Source organism: Portunus trituberculatus, chromosome 35 (genome assembly GCF_017591435.1).
Source record: "Portunus trituberculatus isolate SZX2019 chromosome 35, ASM1759143v1, whole genome shotgun sequence".
NCBI classification, from domain to species: domain Eukaryota; kingdom Metazoa; phylum Arthropoda; class Malacostraca; order Decapoda; family Portunidae; genus Portunus; species Portunus trituberculatus.
Window position 1 is genome coordinate 7,491,837 of NC_059289.1, and position 17,500 is coordinate 7,509,336.

Below are 17,500 nucleotides of genomic sequence, written 5' to 3' on the forward strand. Positions count from 1 at the left end.
CACACACAACACTCCCACACACCCTCTCCCAGTGACTCCATCTGTGTATACACCCATCAATTCTTCTTACGGCGGCGCGACACGGGTATATAATCTCAGGCATTAGGGAGGGTTTTCCATATGAAGCGAGATTACAGAAGCTTCCCGGCTGCGCATTCATACGTAAGCTAAAAAGATGTGAGGTGACAGCGGCGGCGAATGACAAGGATAGACTCGGAAAATACGCGCGTTGCAGTGCTCGTGGGAACGCAGAAAGGAGCTGGAATAGGAGTGAAGGTTAAGTAAGGTTGAGTCTACACGCTTAAGTAAAGGGATCTCACTCAACACTCCCTCAACGTAGTAATGATGAGGTTACCGTGTCGTGCATCAAGTGAGTTACAGGTATTTTGTCCAGGTGGTTACAGCTCATAGGTACGTACAGGTAAGGCAAGGGAGGTTCAGAGGCCACGTGTGGGAACCCAAGGCCACTCAAGGATCTTATAGACTAGATACCTTGTTTTTTTTACCCTTTTTTTGCCTCATACCGTTGCTTACTTTACGTCTCTCTGGACAAGCAGGTAAATGAGCGGCCAGGTGTTCCCCAGGTGCTGTTCAGGTAGCTGCCCCTTCCTGGCCAATCACGACAAGGTGCGGCACGGCTCAGTAAAGGGACAGCACCGCAACTTGATCAGGATTCGAACCCCGGGCACAAATTATGTAAACACCACTTTTTTATGTGAGAGGAAAGCTGGCCAAGGGCAACATAACAAAAAAAAAATATCCACTAAGTTGCCAGTCCCCTTGCAGGTCTGAGAGAATTAGCCAAAATAAAAGGGATAAATGTCTTTTATTATGTAAGCGGGTAAAGCTGGCCAAGGGCAACATAAAACGAAAAAAAAAATGCCCACTAAGTTGTCAGTTCCCTTGCAGGTCTGAGAGTGTTAGCCAAAATAAAAGGGATAAATGCCTCAAATCCTCCCTCTTAAATGAAGTCAAGTCATAGGAGGTTGGAAATACAGAGGAAGGCAGGAAGTTTCAAAGTTAACCTGTTCTCTTTACCGTAAGGCCCTCCAAGTGTATTTCCCTCACAGCCATTCCACCTGCGAAGCTTTCTCGTTATGAATCTTCTGGTGATATGTATTTTGAGCTGGGTAAGGCTGGGTATGGTTAGGTTGCATTTGACTAAGTTAGGTTAGGTTAGATTAGGTTAGTTACGTGAGGACTTCGTTAAATTAGGTTTGTAAGTTTTGGTTTCATTTGTTTAAGTTAAGTGAAGTTAGGTTAGGTAAATTTTGTGTAGGTTAAGTTAGATTGGCCTAGATTAAGTTAGTTGAAGTTTGATTAAGTTAGGTTAAATTGTTGGGTTTGGCTCAATTACATAAAATATCAGGTCAGGTCAAGTTGAAATAAGTCAAATTGGAAGATTTAATTACAAATGAAAATAGTGAATCAAACACAATAGGGAGAGAAATAAAACAAAACCACATCACACAAACACACTAACTCAAAGCAACACAAAATAAAACACGTGTTGATTGGGAATGAATAAACAAACACAGAACACACAAGCCACAAGCCGCAAGCCGCAACACACAAACCACAGACACACGAGGCTACAGGGACACGAAGCCAAGCACAGAGGGAGGGAGGGAGGGAGGGAGGGAGGGAGGGAGGGCGCCACACAGGTCCACACTCCACCTTTACATAATACCCAACATCCCTAAGCTTCTCTCTACTTACTCCAGTGTGGCTATTTTTCTCTCTCTCTCCGCGATTAGAGGAGAGAAAAACCGATTCTAACTCACGGATTCAACTCGCACTTCAAGCACCCCTCTCCCCTCTCCCCCTCTCCCAGTACTCACTCTCCCTCTCCTGTACTCTCCTCCAGGACAGACGGGGCTCAATTAAGGACTCAGGCAATCACGGGCGGAACTCCTACCTTCCTCTCTCTCTCTCTCTCTCTCTCTCTCTCTCTCTCTCTCTCTCTCCTCCTCCGCGTCCTCCTGTACTTTTCCTTTCCTTCCTATGTTTGTGTCTCTCCCTCTCTATCTCAACTTCTGTTTGTCATTGTTTTTCTTTCCTTTTTTTCATTATTTCTTCTCTCCATTACTTTTCTTTTCTTTGACTTTTATCTTTAATCTCTTCCGCTTCTCACTTTCTCTTTCAGATGTTTGTCTCTCCCTCTTCTCTCACTTTCTATCTCTCTATTTTCCTTTGGTATATTTTTGTTGTTTCACCTTTTTTTCTTTTTTTATATTTTTTATGTTCTATTGTTTCATTGTTTGTTTTTCTTTCTTTCATTTTCTCTCTTATTTCTTTTGTTTCTCTCACTTTTCTTCTTAACTTTTTTTTCTATTCTTTCACTTTCTTTTCATCATTATTTTTTCTACTCTCTTCCATATTTTCCCTCCTCTCTTCTTCTCGTCTTTTCTTTCTCCATTTCCCTTCCCGCTTTCCCATTTCCTTATTTCACTTTTCAAACATTATCCCTATCCACCTCTATCCCTTTCCTTTTCTCCCTTTAATTCTCTTTTCTTCCTCCTCTCTTCCATATATCATTTTTATTCTTCTGTCTTTCTATCTTTTCAATCTCTTTTCCTTGCTCCTTCTCTTTTAAACATCTCTCTCTCTCTCTCTCTCTCTCTCTCTCTCTCTCTCTCTCTCTCTCTCTCTCTCTCCTTCTAGTTCTTTTTATCTTACTCCTCTCTTTCTAATAAATTTCCTGTTTCACTATCTACATTTTCACTCCTATTTCTCTACGATTCTCCTCCATACACCTCTATCTATCTTTTCTTCCAATTCTCTTTTCCTACACTTTTCTTTATACCTTCCCTATTCCTCTCCGTCTCTCCTCCCACTTTCCTATTCCTCCTTCCATTCATCTTCTCTCTCTCTACCTTTCCCTCTTTCCTTCCTCTTTCCATATCCTTCTCTGCTTTTTTTCTTTCTCTCTCCTCTTGCCTTCCATACTTCTTCCTTATCTTTCTCCCTCTTGCCTTCCCTTCACCTTCCCCATCCCTCTCTACCTCTTCCTTTCTCCCTCTTGCCTTCCATTCACCTTTCCCTATCCCTCTCTGCCTTCCATACTTACTCTCTCTCTCTCTTGCCTTCCATACACCTCACTCCATCCTTCCTAACCTCTCCCTCCCTCTCTCTCACCACCGACAATACCCTTCACGGTGCCTCACGTTGAAGACTGCCGCCTCTCAGGGATTACGTTGTCGGGCAATCCTCAACTCGGAGGTAAGAGGATTTGCAGGCCAGACAGAGCGAGAGAGGACGCCTGGATCGCTTAATTGGGGGTAATTATTCGATCTGATCCGCTGTTTGGCTTTTTATTGCGAACGGGAATCCGGCGTACGGTGAGGGAACGTGCGTTTTGTTTCCGGTGCTGTGGTTGGGATGGGGGGTTGAAGTGGTGGTGGTGGTGGTGGTAGTGGCTGTAGTGGTGACGATAAGGGCTATGGTAGTAGTGGTGGTGGTGGTAGTAGTAGTAGTAGTAGTAGTAGTAGTAGTAGTAGTAGTAGTAGTAGTAGTAGTAGTAGTAGTTACTTTCCCTACAAAAAAAGACAAAATAGTTAAAATAAAAGAAAACTCACCCACTACTACCAAAAAAAAAAATGCAACACACACACACACACACACACACACACACACACACACACACACACACACACACACACCCTAAGGTACACCAGCGTCACCATCCACCAACCACCACCACCACCACTAACAACCTTTTCCCAAGAAGCTCACCACCAAGAAAGACCCCGGCAGGAGACCATAGTGGAGGGAGCCATTACTGTCTTCCCTCAACGTGGCGAGGAAAATTCACGCCCTTAATCAACTGTTGGGGCGGCGGTGTACTAAGTGCTGTCGCCGCGCCGCCCAGACCCTACCGCAGCGGGAAAAACACGCGGCAAAACCAAGAGAGTTGAGTGAAGTTTGTCTCGCGTGCACTGAGAGGGTGAAGGCAAAACAGAAGACAGTCTGGCAGCGTGCGGACGTGTGTGCGTGACTGGAGAGGAGGAGGAGTAGGAGGAGGAAGAGGAGGAGGAGGTGGTGGTGGTGGTGATGGAGGAGAGGAATGGGAGAAGATGATACTGGCATTGGTTGTAGAGGTGAAGGAGAGAGAGAGAGAGAGAGAGAGAGAGAGAGAGAGAGAGAGAGAGAGAGAGAGAGAGAGAGAGAGAGAGAGAGAGAGAGAGAGAGAGAGAGAGAGAGAGAGAGAGAGAGAGAGAGAGAGAGAGAGAGAGAGAGAGAGAGAGAGAGAGAGAGAGAGAGAGAGAGAGAGAGAGAGAGAGAGAGAGAGAGAGAGAGAGAGAGAGAGAGAGAGAGAGAGAGAGAGAGAGAGAGAGAGAGAGAGAGAGAGAGAGAGAGAGAGAGAGAGAGAGAGAGAGAGAGAGAGAGAGAGAGAGAGAGAGAGAGAGAGAGAGAGAGAGAGAGAGAGAGAGAGAGAGAGAGAGAGAGAGAGAGAGAGAGAGAGAGAGAGAGAGAGAGAGAGAGAGAGAGAGAGAGAGAGATTAGGAGTTAACTGCAAAGAATCTAGTCACGAGAAAGAGGTGGAAGGCAAAACAGGTAAGGGAAAGTCGGCAAACATGTAAATGAGAACGTGAGAACAACAACAGAGGGCAAGGAGACGATGAAAATTGAAAAAAAAAAATGACAATAAAAAGATTCCGAACAACAAAAATTCAAAATAAAAACCAAAGGAAAGAAAAGAAAAATGGAAAAAGGAAACTGAGATATGAAGAATAGAAGAATTAGAAGCGGAACAGAAAATAAACAGAGAGAGAGAGAGAGAGAGAGAGAGAGAGAGAGAGAGAGAGAGAGAGAGAGAGAGAGAGAGAGAGAGAGAGAGAGAGAGAGAGGAAGCGGAGGTAGGCGGCGGTGACTGTTCAAACTACCAATATTTTCAGGGAATGTGAGAGGAGGACTGACCTTCTCTGACCCTTATAGCCTTGCGGTTGTCAGGGCGGCCGCTGTGTTCTTAGGGACGGGAGGCCTCGGCAGGAGAAAACACCCTTGGGAATACTCTCTCTCTCCCTCTCCCTCTCCCTCTCTCTGAAATATTGCCAGTCTCAAAGTCTCAACACACACAAAAAGAGAATGAACACGATGAATAACTCTGCCATTCTTTACGCTACAGCAATACGTTTCCCCTCGCTGGATGAATAGAAAACAAGACAGATACCTCGCCTCGATTGTCATATATTTCTTTTCGCACGGACAAATGCACATCGATGAGAGAGAGAGAGAGAGAGAGAGAGAGAGAGAGAGAGAGAGAGAGAGAGAGAGAGAGTAAAGGCAGTGCATTTTTAAGTACGTACCACCCTCGAAACCTCCCGAAGAATCCCGCGGCGCACCGAAGCTTCGCAAGAGTGAGGACAATGCTCACTAACCGGTCAAAGAGGCAATAAGTCAGAGGTAGTAGGAGTGCAGCGTGGCGTGTGCAGAAACAATGGCTGCACAACGCTTCACAAACATTTAGCGAAACATTTACCGACGCTTCAGTGCCGTTCAGAGATGCGTGGGGCTAAGATTAACGAGAGTGTGAGCTGCAGTGGCCCTCCCTAGTTGCGCCCCCCGCCTGTGTGATCCCTAGGGGGCCCGTAATGCCCTGCGTGGGGGTCTTATGTTAATGGAAGCGTTGAATTCAGTGGCTCCTGTTATGACCCTGCACTGGAAGAATGGCCAGCTAGGGGAAGTGAAATGCGCGAATCGTGTGTTAAATGTGCTGGGATGCAAATGAGAGATGGAGAGATGTGTGGATGGAAGATGGAGAAGGAGGTGTTATTTTTATTATTTTTTTTTTACGGTAAGGCCTATAGCGCCTGTAGGCACACTTGAAGAGTGTATGGGAAGCGCTGTTCAGCTTCCGCCCATTAGTGGCGCAGGCAATTTTATTTATAGTGGTACCCATATTAGGGCCCATATCCTCACCCAAGCTCATCTTGAGTGTAACCACCTAGAGCCTGGGTATCATGGTGACATGTAGGTAACTTTAAACCACTCGACAAATGGCAAAGTGTTTTAAGGCTGTACGTGATGGGATTCGAACCTACGCGTGGACGTCTGCCCGATTCCACGCTCACCACCTTATTCCACTGCGCCACCGCCTCCCTGATGGAGGAATGGGAGGTGAGGAATGGGAGGTGAGGAAAGGGAGAGGAGGAAAAGGAAGCTGAGGGGATAGGGAAGTGAGGTGAGGAAGGGGAGGTGAGAGGAAAAAGGAGTTGAGGAAAGGAAGGGAAGCGGATAGGGAAGTGAGGAGAAGGAGAAATGAAGAAAGGGAGGTGAGGATAGAAAAATGAGAGAAAAGAGAAACGAGGTGAGAGGAAAGGGAGGTGAGGTGAGGAGACTGATGAAGAGAGGGAAAGAGGGGACGTAACTGGAGGAGATAATTATGAGTAGAGGCGAGGTGAGATGAGTAAGATGCAGGTGGAAGGTGACAAAGAGGTGATGTGAAGGTAAGGTGAGGTGAGGAAAGGAAGCTGAAATAAAGAAAAAGGAGGAGGAAGATAGGACAAGGTTAGTTTAAGTTACATTATATTAGCTTAGAACCTTAGACGATACCCGTAACGCTCAGGACGTGTGTTAGTTGTGCTCGTTCCTGTTGAAGTAATGGTGAGCGAGGGAGATCGGAAACTAATTACTCCACACGGTTCAGAAGTCAGCCGGTGATCGTAAATGTGAAGCAGTGTTTGTGTTATTATTGTATAGGGAGAGATACTGACGGCACGCTTCCTGAATTGTGAGAAGAGTGTGTGATACTAACAACCATATTCAGAAACGCCTTGTTCTCTTACTACTAATGCCAGAGACGACTAGCTGGGTTTTGAAGACAGGTTTTCCTTATAATAAACTAGAAATCTTGCCAATATATCACCAGAACCATAAAAATACCCTTAAAAATATGAATATCTCCAACTAAACCCTTTGGAACGTAACGATGGTGAGAGAGCAAAGCGTTTCTGTATACGGGCGTAGCACCAGCGGAGGCAGACGAGACATAGAACACACAAAGTCTCCTCTCCATCCTCTTAATAATCCCCAACAACTACGTCTATTTCACATGTATTGTCTTCTTGCTACATTAATACACGCTTCAGTAAAATTCTAATATGCATCAGCTTAGTGCCTACCTACTTAATTATGGAGGGGAGCGTACGTACAGTTGTTGTTATTAAGTAAGGTTAGGCTTGCAGTTAGAGTAGTCACGTGAAAAACTCTTAGTAGGGGAGAAAGGAGGAAGAGGGTGGAGCAGGAGGGTGGAAGGAAGCACGAGGGAATACAAACGTACTGCTGACGAGGACGAGTGTCTTAGAGGACGAGGAAAAGAATAATTAAATCGGTAATGGGGAGGAGGAGGAGGAGGAGGAGGAGGAGGAGGAGGAGGAGGAGGAGGAGGAAGACGAGGAGGAGGAGGAGAATTTAATCGGTAATGGAGGAGGAGAAGATTGAAATCGGAAGGGGACAAGGAGGAAGAGGAGGACAAGGTGGCAGGCTGCTCCATCCCTGAACACTGCCAAAGCTACGGCGATGTTTTGGAAATGTTTACGGAAATAGACTAGAATAATACTCCTTTCCGATAGTAAAGAGGGAATATATATCGGCCTGCAGTACACTCGCTTCTTGAGAATTGCCGCGGTTCTTATCGGGTACTCACCATTGAAGGAGATTGCACAGTGTACCTTCATGTTCTCCGTGGCGGTACTGGCGGAACTTCAATTTTAGGTACGAACATGAAAACTTACGATTAAAACCTCTATGACTACAAAAAGACAGACAAGAAGGGTTAATTAACTTACACGTAGGGGAAGACGTGTTGCCATTTTCCAGTTACGGGTTTGTATGCTGTCCTTATATCTGGTACATACATGAAAACTGACTAACACGAAGAAAAAAAAGGCTGGTGAACTCTTATGTAGAAGGAGTGTTGCCATTTTCCAGTTACGGGTTTGTATGCTGTCCTAATATCATATACATGCATGAAAACTTACAGATGAAATTTCTATGACTGCAAAAGAGACAAGAAGAAGTGATAGTTAACTCATGTATAGGGAAGGTGTGTTGCCATTTCCCAGATACGTGCATGTATGTTGTTCCTTTAATATCACGTAAAGGAATGAAAACTCACGAATAAAATCTCTATGACTAGCAACACGGAGAAAAAAGACTGGTTAACTCATATGAAGAGGAGTGTTGCCATTTCCCAGATACGGGCTTGTATGTTATCCCTCTAATTTCAGGTACAGGCATGAAAACTGACGAATAAAACCTCTATGACTAGGAAACTGGGAAATATAAAGGCTGGTTAACTCATGTGCAGGGGAAGGGCCAGACACGGGCTTGTATGTTTTCCCTCTAATTTCAAGTATAGACATAAAAACTTACGAATAAAACCTCTATGACAACCAAGACGGAAAAAGAAGGCTGGTTAACTCATATGTAGGGGAAAAGTGTTGCCATTTCCCAGATACGGCAGTGGTATAATTGCTTAGTGCTTCCGAAGACGTTGCCCGTTTGCTGTCCCTTCCTCTTCCCCATATAACCACTCCCAATAGCCATCAGGTTTACTGGAGACAATATTTAGTTACACAGAGGTGACGAGTGGAGACAAAACTGGCTAACTAGGGGGCGCTGACGTCACTGCGCGGGAAATGTATGCTTATTTTGCTTCCCACTTTATGTAATTAGTCTTTTTTCCACATTTTCCACAACAATCTGTCAATAAAGAGACTTATTTCGGCCTTCCTCATCTACTACTGATCATATTTACCTATTGCCGTGCGTATGTAAGAGGCAAATACGGAAACATCATGAAAGCAGACCAGAGCCGGGAATTCAAACCACCGCGTCAACTACCGCTGGTTCCGCCCACTCACATCCACATTTATTCACGCCTGTTTATATCCGATACCTTTATTCAACCTTACTTCTCTACTCTGTGTATTTAAGATATTACATATTGCAATAGAAAACTGAATGAATAAAGTACTCAATCTTCGTACGTACGTGCAGGACCAGGCCTTCCCAGTCCTGCCGGCTTCCTACATAACACTCACTCTTTCCGCCTCGGCCTCTGCTGACAGCTCCTCCTGTGCCCTGTCCAGGTACCTCTAAAGCGGCAGGACACGCCAACACCTCTTCAAAGCCTCGGGGGAAGTAAGGGAGGGCCGTAGTTTGATTAATTCGTCACCACATAACAGAATTACACCGCCTCGCCGATACCCACGGGAACTCTGCCATCAGCTCCACGTCGGTGCTATGTGCACAGGACTGCCTCAGTGTCTCCACGCCGATTAGAGACTATTTATTATATTTTAATCATTAATTTTTTCCTTTATTCTCCATCCCGTGAGTTGGGTCTCATTATACAGGTTAGAGATTTAAAGTGTTGGCTGTTGGTGTTGCTGCTTTAACGCTTCATTCAATAAAGGGCCAGGCGTAATTGTTGGATAATATGCGCCTTGGTACTTACCTGCCTCTCTGCTGCCATCAGTTGATCCTCACATTCAACCACATTTGAATGTCGTGGAGACTCCTGCTCGTGTTGCTGTACTTACATATAGGACAGGAAAATACAGGAGGCTTTAAGGAACACTGTGCACTTTATTGTGGTTTGATATACACTGTACGTACAAATCAAGACTCAAACGTTAAGTCTCCCATTTCGTAACACAGTAGAACCAAACTGCGCAGCTTGAGTTTGACGTAACAGTACAGTGACTTGAAAGGGCTGCGCAGAGCAGGCGAGGTGTGCTGAGGAGTGCCTGCCGCTGCCGCAGAGACGATGCCACCCCGCCTGCTGTCAACACCTCGGCGGGCGGCGGCGAGCCTCAGCAGCTTCTGCAGGGTGCACGCAGCCGCCTCGCTCCTCACCCATGTCAACTAAACTAAATTAAGATACGCAAGGCTGAGGCTGGGCAGGGCCAGCGGCACATGCCACGACTTCCACTCCGGCAGCAGCAACCCTCGACCTTCTGCTAGCTCCCCTACAGGCCGCTGCCGCCGCCGCCGCCATGGGCCGCCGCGGAACCAACATAGGCCACTTTACAAAGACTACCAGATCTAGCGTTACTCCCGCGCTGCTCACACACCAACTACTGCAAGCAACTTCTAATACACTCAAAAATAATGCTGAACTACAGACTATGTAATGCATGTGACGTCTTCCCTATACAGTATCGCTTACATCTATGAGTGATCTTACTTCTCCCTTTAGAGGTTTAGCAAGGTGATCATTGATTGTGCTCGCTCTCACAACACAAGGGTAAAGTACACGTGGTATTTACAAACGCTCACTGGACGCCAATATGGCCCCAGACCCTGACTAAAGGATATCACAGATAAATCACGAACCTCAACACAACACCGGCTGTAGAGGGAGAATCTGACGTGCCTGTCATCCCCGTCCCTGCGACGCCCTGACCAGCCACGCCGCCTTGGCACACACAGGGACCCGTCACGCGTCACCTGCCCTGCGATCCGTCCACCACGTCAATGTCTCACACCGGGATTATTGACTTTTATTTTTGCTTAGGGTCAAACTGCCTCACCGTGGAGGCGGTTGCCCGTCACTCACTCTTCACTGTCCACTGTCCACTGCTTCACGCTGTCATGCTCCAGTCACTCTCTAGCACTGGAGCGAGGAGAGTCAAGAATAACAAGCTTGTCCAGGAAATGCCACAGTTACAAACCGCAGCTTTCCATGTCCAGTGTCTATAACAGTCGTGTAAGTTCTCGCTAATATAGTGAAGTGTCGTTGTGTATAGTTACTCGTGCACGCACGAGTCACACAAAGCGGGCGCTGCCACTCCAGGTAGTGTGAACACTGGTATGGGGGAAAGACCTGCCATGCGTTGGGCGCCAGAGGTCAAAGGAAGATACTCTTGAGGAACACAAGACGCAGCAGCGCGTCACTCTGGGTAGTCGAGGCAGTAGCCGAGGTTCTTCCGCTGCAGAAACATGAGCACCTCCCAGAAGGGCGGACGCTGGCGATCGCCGGGCCTCCAGCAGGCGGTCATCATGTCGTACATCTCACGCGGGCAGAGCGGCGGCTGCGGCAGCACCATCATGGCGGCGGCGTCTCCGTGGCAGCACTGGGACACGTTCTCCAGCACGCCGTCGTCGCTCAGCTCTGCGTAGGGCTGCTGGCGGGCCAGCGTCAGAATCTCCCACAGCGTGACGCCAAAGGCCCACACGTCACTCTTGCTGGAGAACCTGCCCTGCAGCACAGACTCCCACGCCATCCACCGCACCGGCAGCAGTGTGCTGTCCTCGCTCACGCGGCAGTAGTCGCGGTGGTACCTGGTCTGGCTCATGGCCAGGTCAGACACCTTCACCAGAAGACCTTCGCCAACAAGACAGTTCCGCGCCGCCAGGTCTCTGTGCACAATGTTCAGTTTCTCCAGGTGTTTCATGCCTGAGGCCACCTGCGTCGCTATGTACACGAGGGCGCCGTAACTCAGCACGGGACATTCGCCGCTGTCCTTGAAGGCGGCCCGCTGTATCACACTGGTTGGGTTTTCGGGCGCGTGTCTCCGGAGGAACTGGTGGAGGTCGCCGTGCTGTAGGTACTCGTGGATGATGCACAACGGCTCCTGGGAGGTGAGGCCCACCAGCTGCGCCACGTTGATGTCACTGATGCAGCTCAGTACCTGCGCCTCCTGCAGAAACTCCTCCCTAACAGCCTCGTCCACCCTGCTGTTGAGGCACTTCACCAGCACCGTCTCCGCCTCGCCGTTGGGGCCGCCGCGCATCTCACACACCTGGATGCTGCCAAACACGCCCTCGCCCAGCGTTTCCATCACGCGCAGGTTCTTCCCCGCAATGTCGGGAACACATCGCGCCTGCGTCAGCTCCGAGGCCTCAGACACAATAAAAGCGACGTTGCCCGCCGGCCCCTGGATGCTGACGGGCTGACACACCTGGGAGGCGGTGAAGTAGTGCTGCTTGGGAGGAGGGGGAATGGGTGGCGTGGGCGGGGGCAGGGTGGGGTAGTCCAGAGACAAGCCGTTTTTTGTCATGGGCGGGCGCGTCAGGGGAACGGGGGGCGGGGGGGAGTACACATCCGAGAAGGGCGGGGGTGGTGTCACGTTCATGCCTGGCACGGCGTAATCCACTGAGTCATCCGTATCGGGGGGCAGGGGGCACTTCAGCGGCACGTCGGGGGGGTGCACGGTGTGGCCTAAGGTGTGGTAGCCGGGGTTGTGCAGCGGCCCCTTGTAGGGCTCCTGGTACATGGCGGAGGCCTCCTCATCCATGGACACGTGGCCGTACAGGTTGCCCTTGGCGCGGGAGTAGCCGTTGGATAGCTGCGAGAGGTTCATGTTGATGTGCAGATCTTTCATCTTCATGGACACCTTTTTGGTCTCGCCACCATTGGCCTTGGACAACGAGATCTTGCTGGCCTTCCTGGTGAGTCTGGAGCGGTAGTACAGCACACACAGCGTGACGGGCACCACGCCGAATACCACGCCCAGCGCCACCAGGCCGCCCACCAGGAAGTCTGAGGAGGTAGAGTGGGCGGGCACCACCGGCACGGCCGTCTCATCAACCACCTCTGTAGGCGTGACGGGCGGGGCTTCCTCTGTCTGGTTACAGCGGCACGGCTCTGTGGGGAGAGAAGCATGGGACTCACAGACAGTGTTGGGGGCCGCGGGGCGACGCGTGGCTCGGAGCAGCGATAAATAACAGGCAGTTAATCGCGCTACAAACAGGACCATAAATAGTGGTAGTGAAACACATTATGCCTGTGTACCTCACGACGCACATGAAAAACTACACTCCAGTGAAGCAGGAAGGATAAAAACTTCGGCACCTGAGTGTACCGAGCTGGAGCGATGAGCCGCCCCTAGGGACAGCCTGCACGAGACTCACCTGAGTCAAAGGCGACCTCTGAGATGAGTATCCAGCGCAGAGCGAAGAACAGCTGGAGTTTCACGTACTTCGCGGTGGCGCCGTGTAGGCGGATGGTGACGTTGCGTGCGGTCTCGAAGATGCGGTCCACCACGTACTCGAACTCGACTGGAGGCTGGGCGTGATAGTGCTCGCCGCCCACACTGAACAGCACGCGCGCCCGCGAGAACACCTGGTGGGGAGAGTTGGGAAAGGCGGGTCAGCAGCACTCATCTGCAGCCCTGGCCTGGAGCAGGGCAGGGGCGTTCCAGCGTAATAAAGCAAGAAGAGCACGGCTAAGGGGGGCGAGTCCGCACAGTGTACAGAGCAGCATGGTGAACGGGGCCGGGAAAGAGGAAGATCATACCTGCGTGTCCTTGGTGAAGAAATTGTTGGTGTAGATGTGCAAGGCTGAGAAGTTCCTGACTGAGTCAAACTCAAAGGTGATCTCCACGGGCTGGCGCTGGCGGCTGTCGTTCTTCCATCCGACCCACTCGTAACCTGCAGGGGAGAGAGGAGAACGAGTCCTTAGTCATGACATCACCAGCATTGTGGCTCACCAGTCCACCAGTCCAGGCACTTTCTACCGCGCTATTCCCAACACTGACTCATGCGTGTGTTGTGTTGGATGTTCAGGCATTTGAAATGTTGTGTTTCCCGGCAAGCTTTATTGTCACGGCGAGGCGTCCATCACAAGGGTCGGGGACGTGGGGGGCGGAAAGGTGGGGGAAAAAGGGGAAGTGTGTCAACGTGTCTGTCTGTGTCCCCGGCGCCCAGCGCCCTGTCTCTCTCTAACCTCAACACTCACGACTTGTAAGGCGCTATTCATAAAAATCAATAGATAATAAGTCCATGGTTACTATCTCTCACTCTCTCTCTCTCTCTCTCTCTCTCTCTCTCTCTCTCTCTCTCTCTCTCTCTCCGCCACAGCCTCTAGACACACACAGCGGCGCCATAAAAATTCCTCCGAGATTCAGTCCAGCACTAAGCAAGTTTGGCCTCCCATTGAAGCCACGGCGAGAAAATTCCTAACAGAGTTTTGGGGGAAATTGTATACAAACCCATTTGGGAATCCACGTCACGTCCTGGAAAGTAGTTTTTTTCCCTTCGGTGTTGGGGAACAGGAGGAGGAGGGGGACAAGGAGGACGTGGGGAGAGAGGAGGGCTAAAGGTGGAGAGCCTGTACTAAGAGGAGGAGGAGGAAGGAGAAGAAAGAGGAGGGGAGGTCCGGATAGATAGAAAAAGGAGGAAGAGGAGGAGGGGGAGAAGGAGGAGGAGGACTCAATATGCCTTCCGGAATAAAAACAGTCCTAAAAGGCGTCACTCTGAGAGAAAGTTTATACTGAGAGAGAGAGAGAGAGAGAGAGAGAGAGAGAGAGAGAGAGAGAGAGAGAGAGAGAGAGAGAGAGAGAGAGAGAGAGAGAGAGAGAGAGCAAAACACTCCTCACATTCCTGGCCAACGCTGGGATCAAGTCAACACTCCGCTCATTAAAAGAAAATAAATAAGAAAGTGATGATGGACGTAGAGAAGACGAGAAAATAGTGATGATGGAGGTCGCCGAGGCAGGGATGAGGAGGCGAAATGTGAAGAGCTATTATTATTATTACCACTACTACTACTGCTACTACTACTACTACTATCATCACAGGAGCAGCAGCAGCAGTAGTGGTAGTAGTCATAGTGGTGGTGGTGGTGAAGGTAGTTAATGCAATGATGGTAAAGGAGAGTAAGAGGAGGAACAAACAAGGATGATGTGAAGCAAATGTAAAAAAAACACACACAAATTCTGACTATCGGTTTTTGACAGTGACAGGCGTAATGGCGGCGGGGATAATGATGATGATGACCACCGTGATGACAGTTCCATTAATACGAACAACAGAGTCAGCCAGACCCACTCCCTCCCTCCCGCCCCTCTGGAAAAAAAATAGTATTAAAGCCGACAGCCATGAGAGAGAGAGAGAGAGAGAGAGAGAGAGAGAGAGAGAGAGAGAGAGAGAGAGAGCGTACTGACTAACCACACCCAACACAATCACCACCACCACCACCACTACGTATATACTCCCTCTCCACTCCTCATTACTCTCTCATTTAATTTCCAAATAAGCAGAGCAAACTTGAATTTCTTATGGCACAAAGAAAATAATTGTTCAAATCTAGCAACGGAGTTATTCAAAATCTTAAAATTAATAGACTTGATAATTTAAACTAAAACCATGTCGCCCTCTTTCCACCAGCCACTCTCAGATTTTGAAGGGCAAGACATACCCTACTCCAGCCTCACCCCGGGCAGAGCTCCTCTTCGTCAGTTTATGTGAGCGCCAGTCTACCAGCTCCTTCACGCCTTGCCACACTTCCTCTCTCTCCCGCCCTGCCATCAGCACGCCATCACTGCCGCTCTAACACACACTACACTTGCCTCCTGAGACACTAAGGTTCTTTATTGCTCCGTGGAGAGTGTAGGGTTCCCGGATAAGCCCCTCTTACACTCCCTACACGACCACGCGGGAACAAACAATGAAAACAGATATCAACAAAACCCACCCTGCTCACGACGCTGGCAAGGCGGGTCAGCGGGGCACTTGCCTTTCACGCCGCTCCACTCTCAGCCATGGAGGAGGCACAGCCATTGTCTCCGCCGCGTATTGGCCGTCGGGAAAGTGCGGAGGCGTGGTGCTAATGACAGTGGTGGTGGTGGTGGTGGTGATGGTGGTGGTGGAGGCATGGTCGATGGGTGTTGTGGGGTCAGATGGTGTATGTTTTGATGCTTACCCCGCCCTCGCGTCCCATTCAATGCATCCCTGGGGTGTCCCTCCTCCCCATAACATTACTCACCTCTCCCCAAGGCGTCCCATCTTCCCCCCCTCCCTTAAAACCGTGAAGGGCTGACTCACCCCTGCCGCGGCCCAGGGCGTCCACGCGGAAGTTGGTGTGGCCGGTCTCACCGTCGGTGAGTTGGCCCAGGCCGCCGGACAGCCAGCCGCCGCGCCGCGTGCCGTCGTAGGTCAAGTCCCGCAGGTTGTAGTCCCCGCCGCGCGCCTCGCCGTCAGGCATCGAGTAGGACACCAGCCCGTCTGTGGGAGAGTGGGAGAGGCGCGTCAGCACTGCGGGGCACAGCAGGGGTACTGTGACACACACACACACACACACACACACATATACATACACACACACACACACACACACACACACACTCACTCACCGGTGTAGCGACAGCCGTACAGTTCCACTCTCATGCACACGGTCCTCGGGTGGTCGCTATAGGGCACGAACCTCACCCTGGCTGCCACCACGGGCGGGCTCAGCTGTGACGTCTGCGCCAGGTACGTGTTGCTGTTGCCCTCCAGCAGCTGAGGTGAAAGAGGGAAGGAAGGAGGGAGGAAGGAAGCGGGTTACACAACAGTAAATTCAAGTCCCTATGATATCCGCACCTCAGCTCCCTGCCACTGATCTCCCCAGAGTGAGCACACAGCACAACAATGAGACACACACCTCCTCGCCGCGGCCGTCGTTGTAGGTGGTCCAGTGAGCCATGTTGGGCCGCCATATTTGTAGTTTATATTGCCTCGCGAACTCCCGCCCTTGTCCGTTGCCGAATCTCCCCTGGACCTCCACCTTGGTGACCACGTGCAGCGCCCCCAGGTTGACCTCCAGGTACTGCAGGCCCTCGCGGTACACCATCTCTCGGGGACACCAGGCGCCGCCCCCGGCCTCCACGTGCGCTCTGCTCGCCGGGCGGAAAAGAACAAGCCATAAACCCTGCGGTGCGCTGAAGCACAATAAACCCTCAGCACAGTAACAAGCCTTGATCAGCCGCGGCGCGGGCAGGATCAGCAGGTCACGACAATGAAATATGAGCCTTACACTGTGTTGCCGCCCATCGCTCATTGCTAAATTGATCCTCACCTCCCATAGATGGCGTTGACGGCAGCGTCAAAGTAGGAAGACGCGGAGATGTGGTCGTCTGGAATGGCGCCGGACTGCATCCCCAGCGCCGCGTCGCACTGACCTGGCGGGGACGAGGAGAAATATTAGTGTCTGGCTCTTCACCACCACCACCATCACCGAGCACACGCTATTAAATATATTTCAGTACGCGGCAAGACAGTGAAGGAGAGAGGGAACAAAGGAGATCAAGGAAGCAAGAGTGCACCATAAGAAGGATTAGTGGCGGAGGGAAGGAGACTAAGGAGACAACGCGAGGCACCGAGGAGAGACAAGGAGACAAGGAGACGGTGTGTAATACTTAAAAATTAATAAATAATAACATATAAGCTTCAAAAGGGAAACGAGGAAGGCGCAAGATAAAAGTAGCAGAGAACCCCAGGCTGGCGGGGACGAAGGGCCTGAGCAGCAGACGAGGCCCCAGGATCCTCCCAGGGCTGCGAGACAATGCATCACTTAACGGGGATTTCAGACACAACACGCCGCCCAATTAGCCCGGACCTGCCAGCCCTCCAGGGTGAGAGAGAGAGAGAGAGAGAGAGAGAGAGAGAGAGAGAGAGAGAGTAGTAGTAGTAATAGTAGTGGTAGTAGTAGAAGTAGTAGTAATGAGCAGAAATGACGTTCACGAAAAATAAATTAAAAAAAGGATAATAGACAAGAAATAACATAAAT

General features: G+C 49.9%; 1 protein-coding gene across 1 annotated transcript in view; it reads right to left on the reverse strand.

The window, feature by feature from the left end:
- Positions 1-9,574: 9,574 nt before the first annotated feature.
- The window catches only part of LOC123512965 (discoidin domain-containing receptor 2-like), a 34,641-nt gene continuing 26,715 nt past the window's right edge, over positions 9,575-17,500 (reverse strand). Inside the window, exons 3-9 of the mRNA XM_045269708.1 lie at positions 16,790-16,892; positions 16,376-16,607; positions 16,086-16,233; positions 15,778-15,957; positions 13,250-13,383; positions 12,865-13,075; positions 9,575-12,598 (exon numbers count right to left, since the gene is read on the reverse strand). Of these exons, the coding sequence (XP_045125643.1) occupies positions 10,902-12,598; positions 12,865-13,075; positions 13,250-13,383; positions 15,778-15,957; positions 16,086-16,233; positions 16,376-16,607; positions 16,790-16,892 (2,705 nt within the window). The 3' untranslated portion in view covers positions 9,575-10,901. The remainder of the gene's footprint in view (positions 12,599-12,864; positions 13,076-13,249; positions 13,384-15,777; positions 15,958-16,085; positions 16,234-16,375; positions 16,608-16,789; positions 16,893-17,500) is intronic.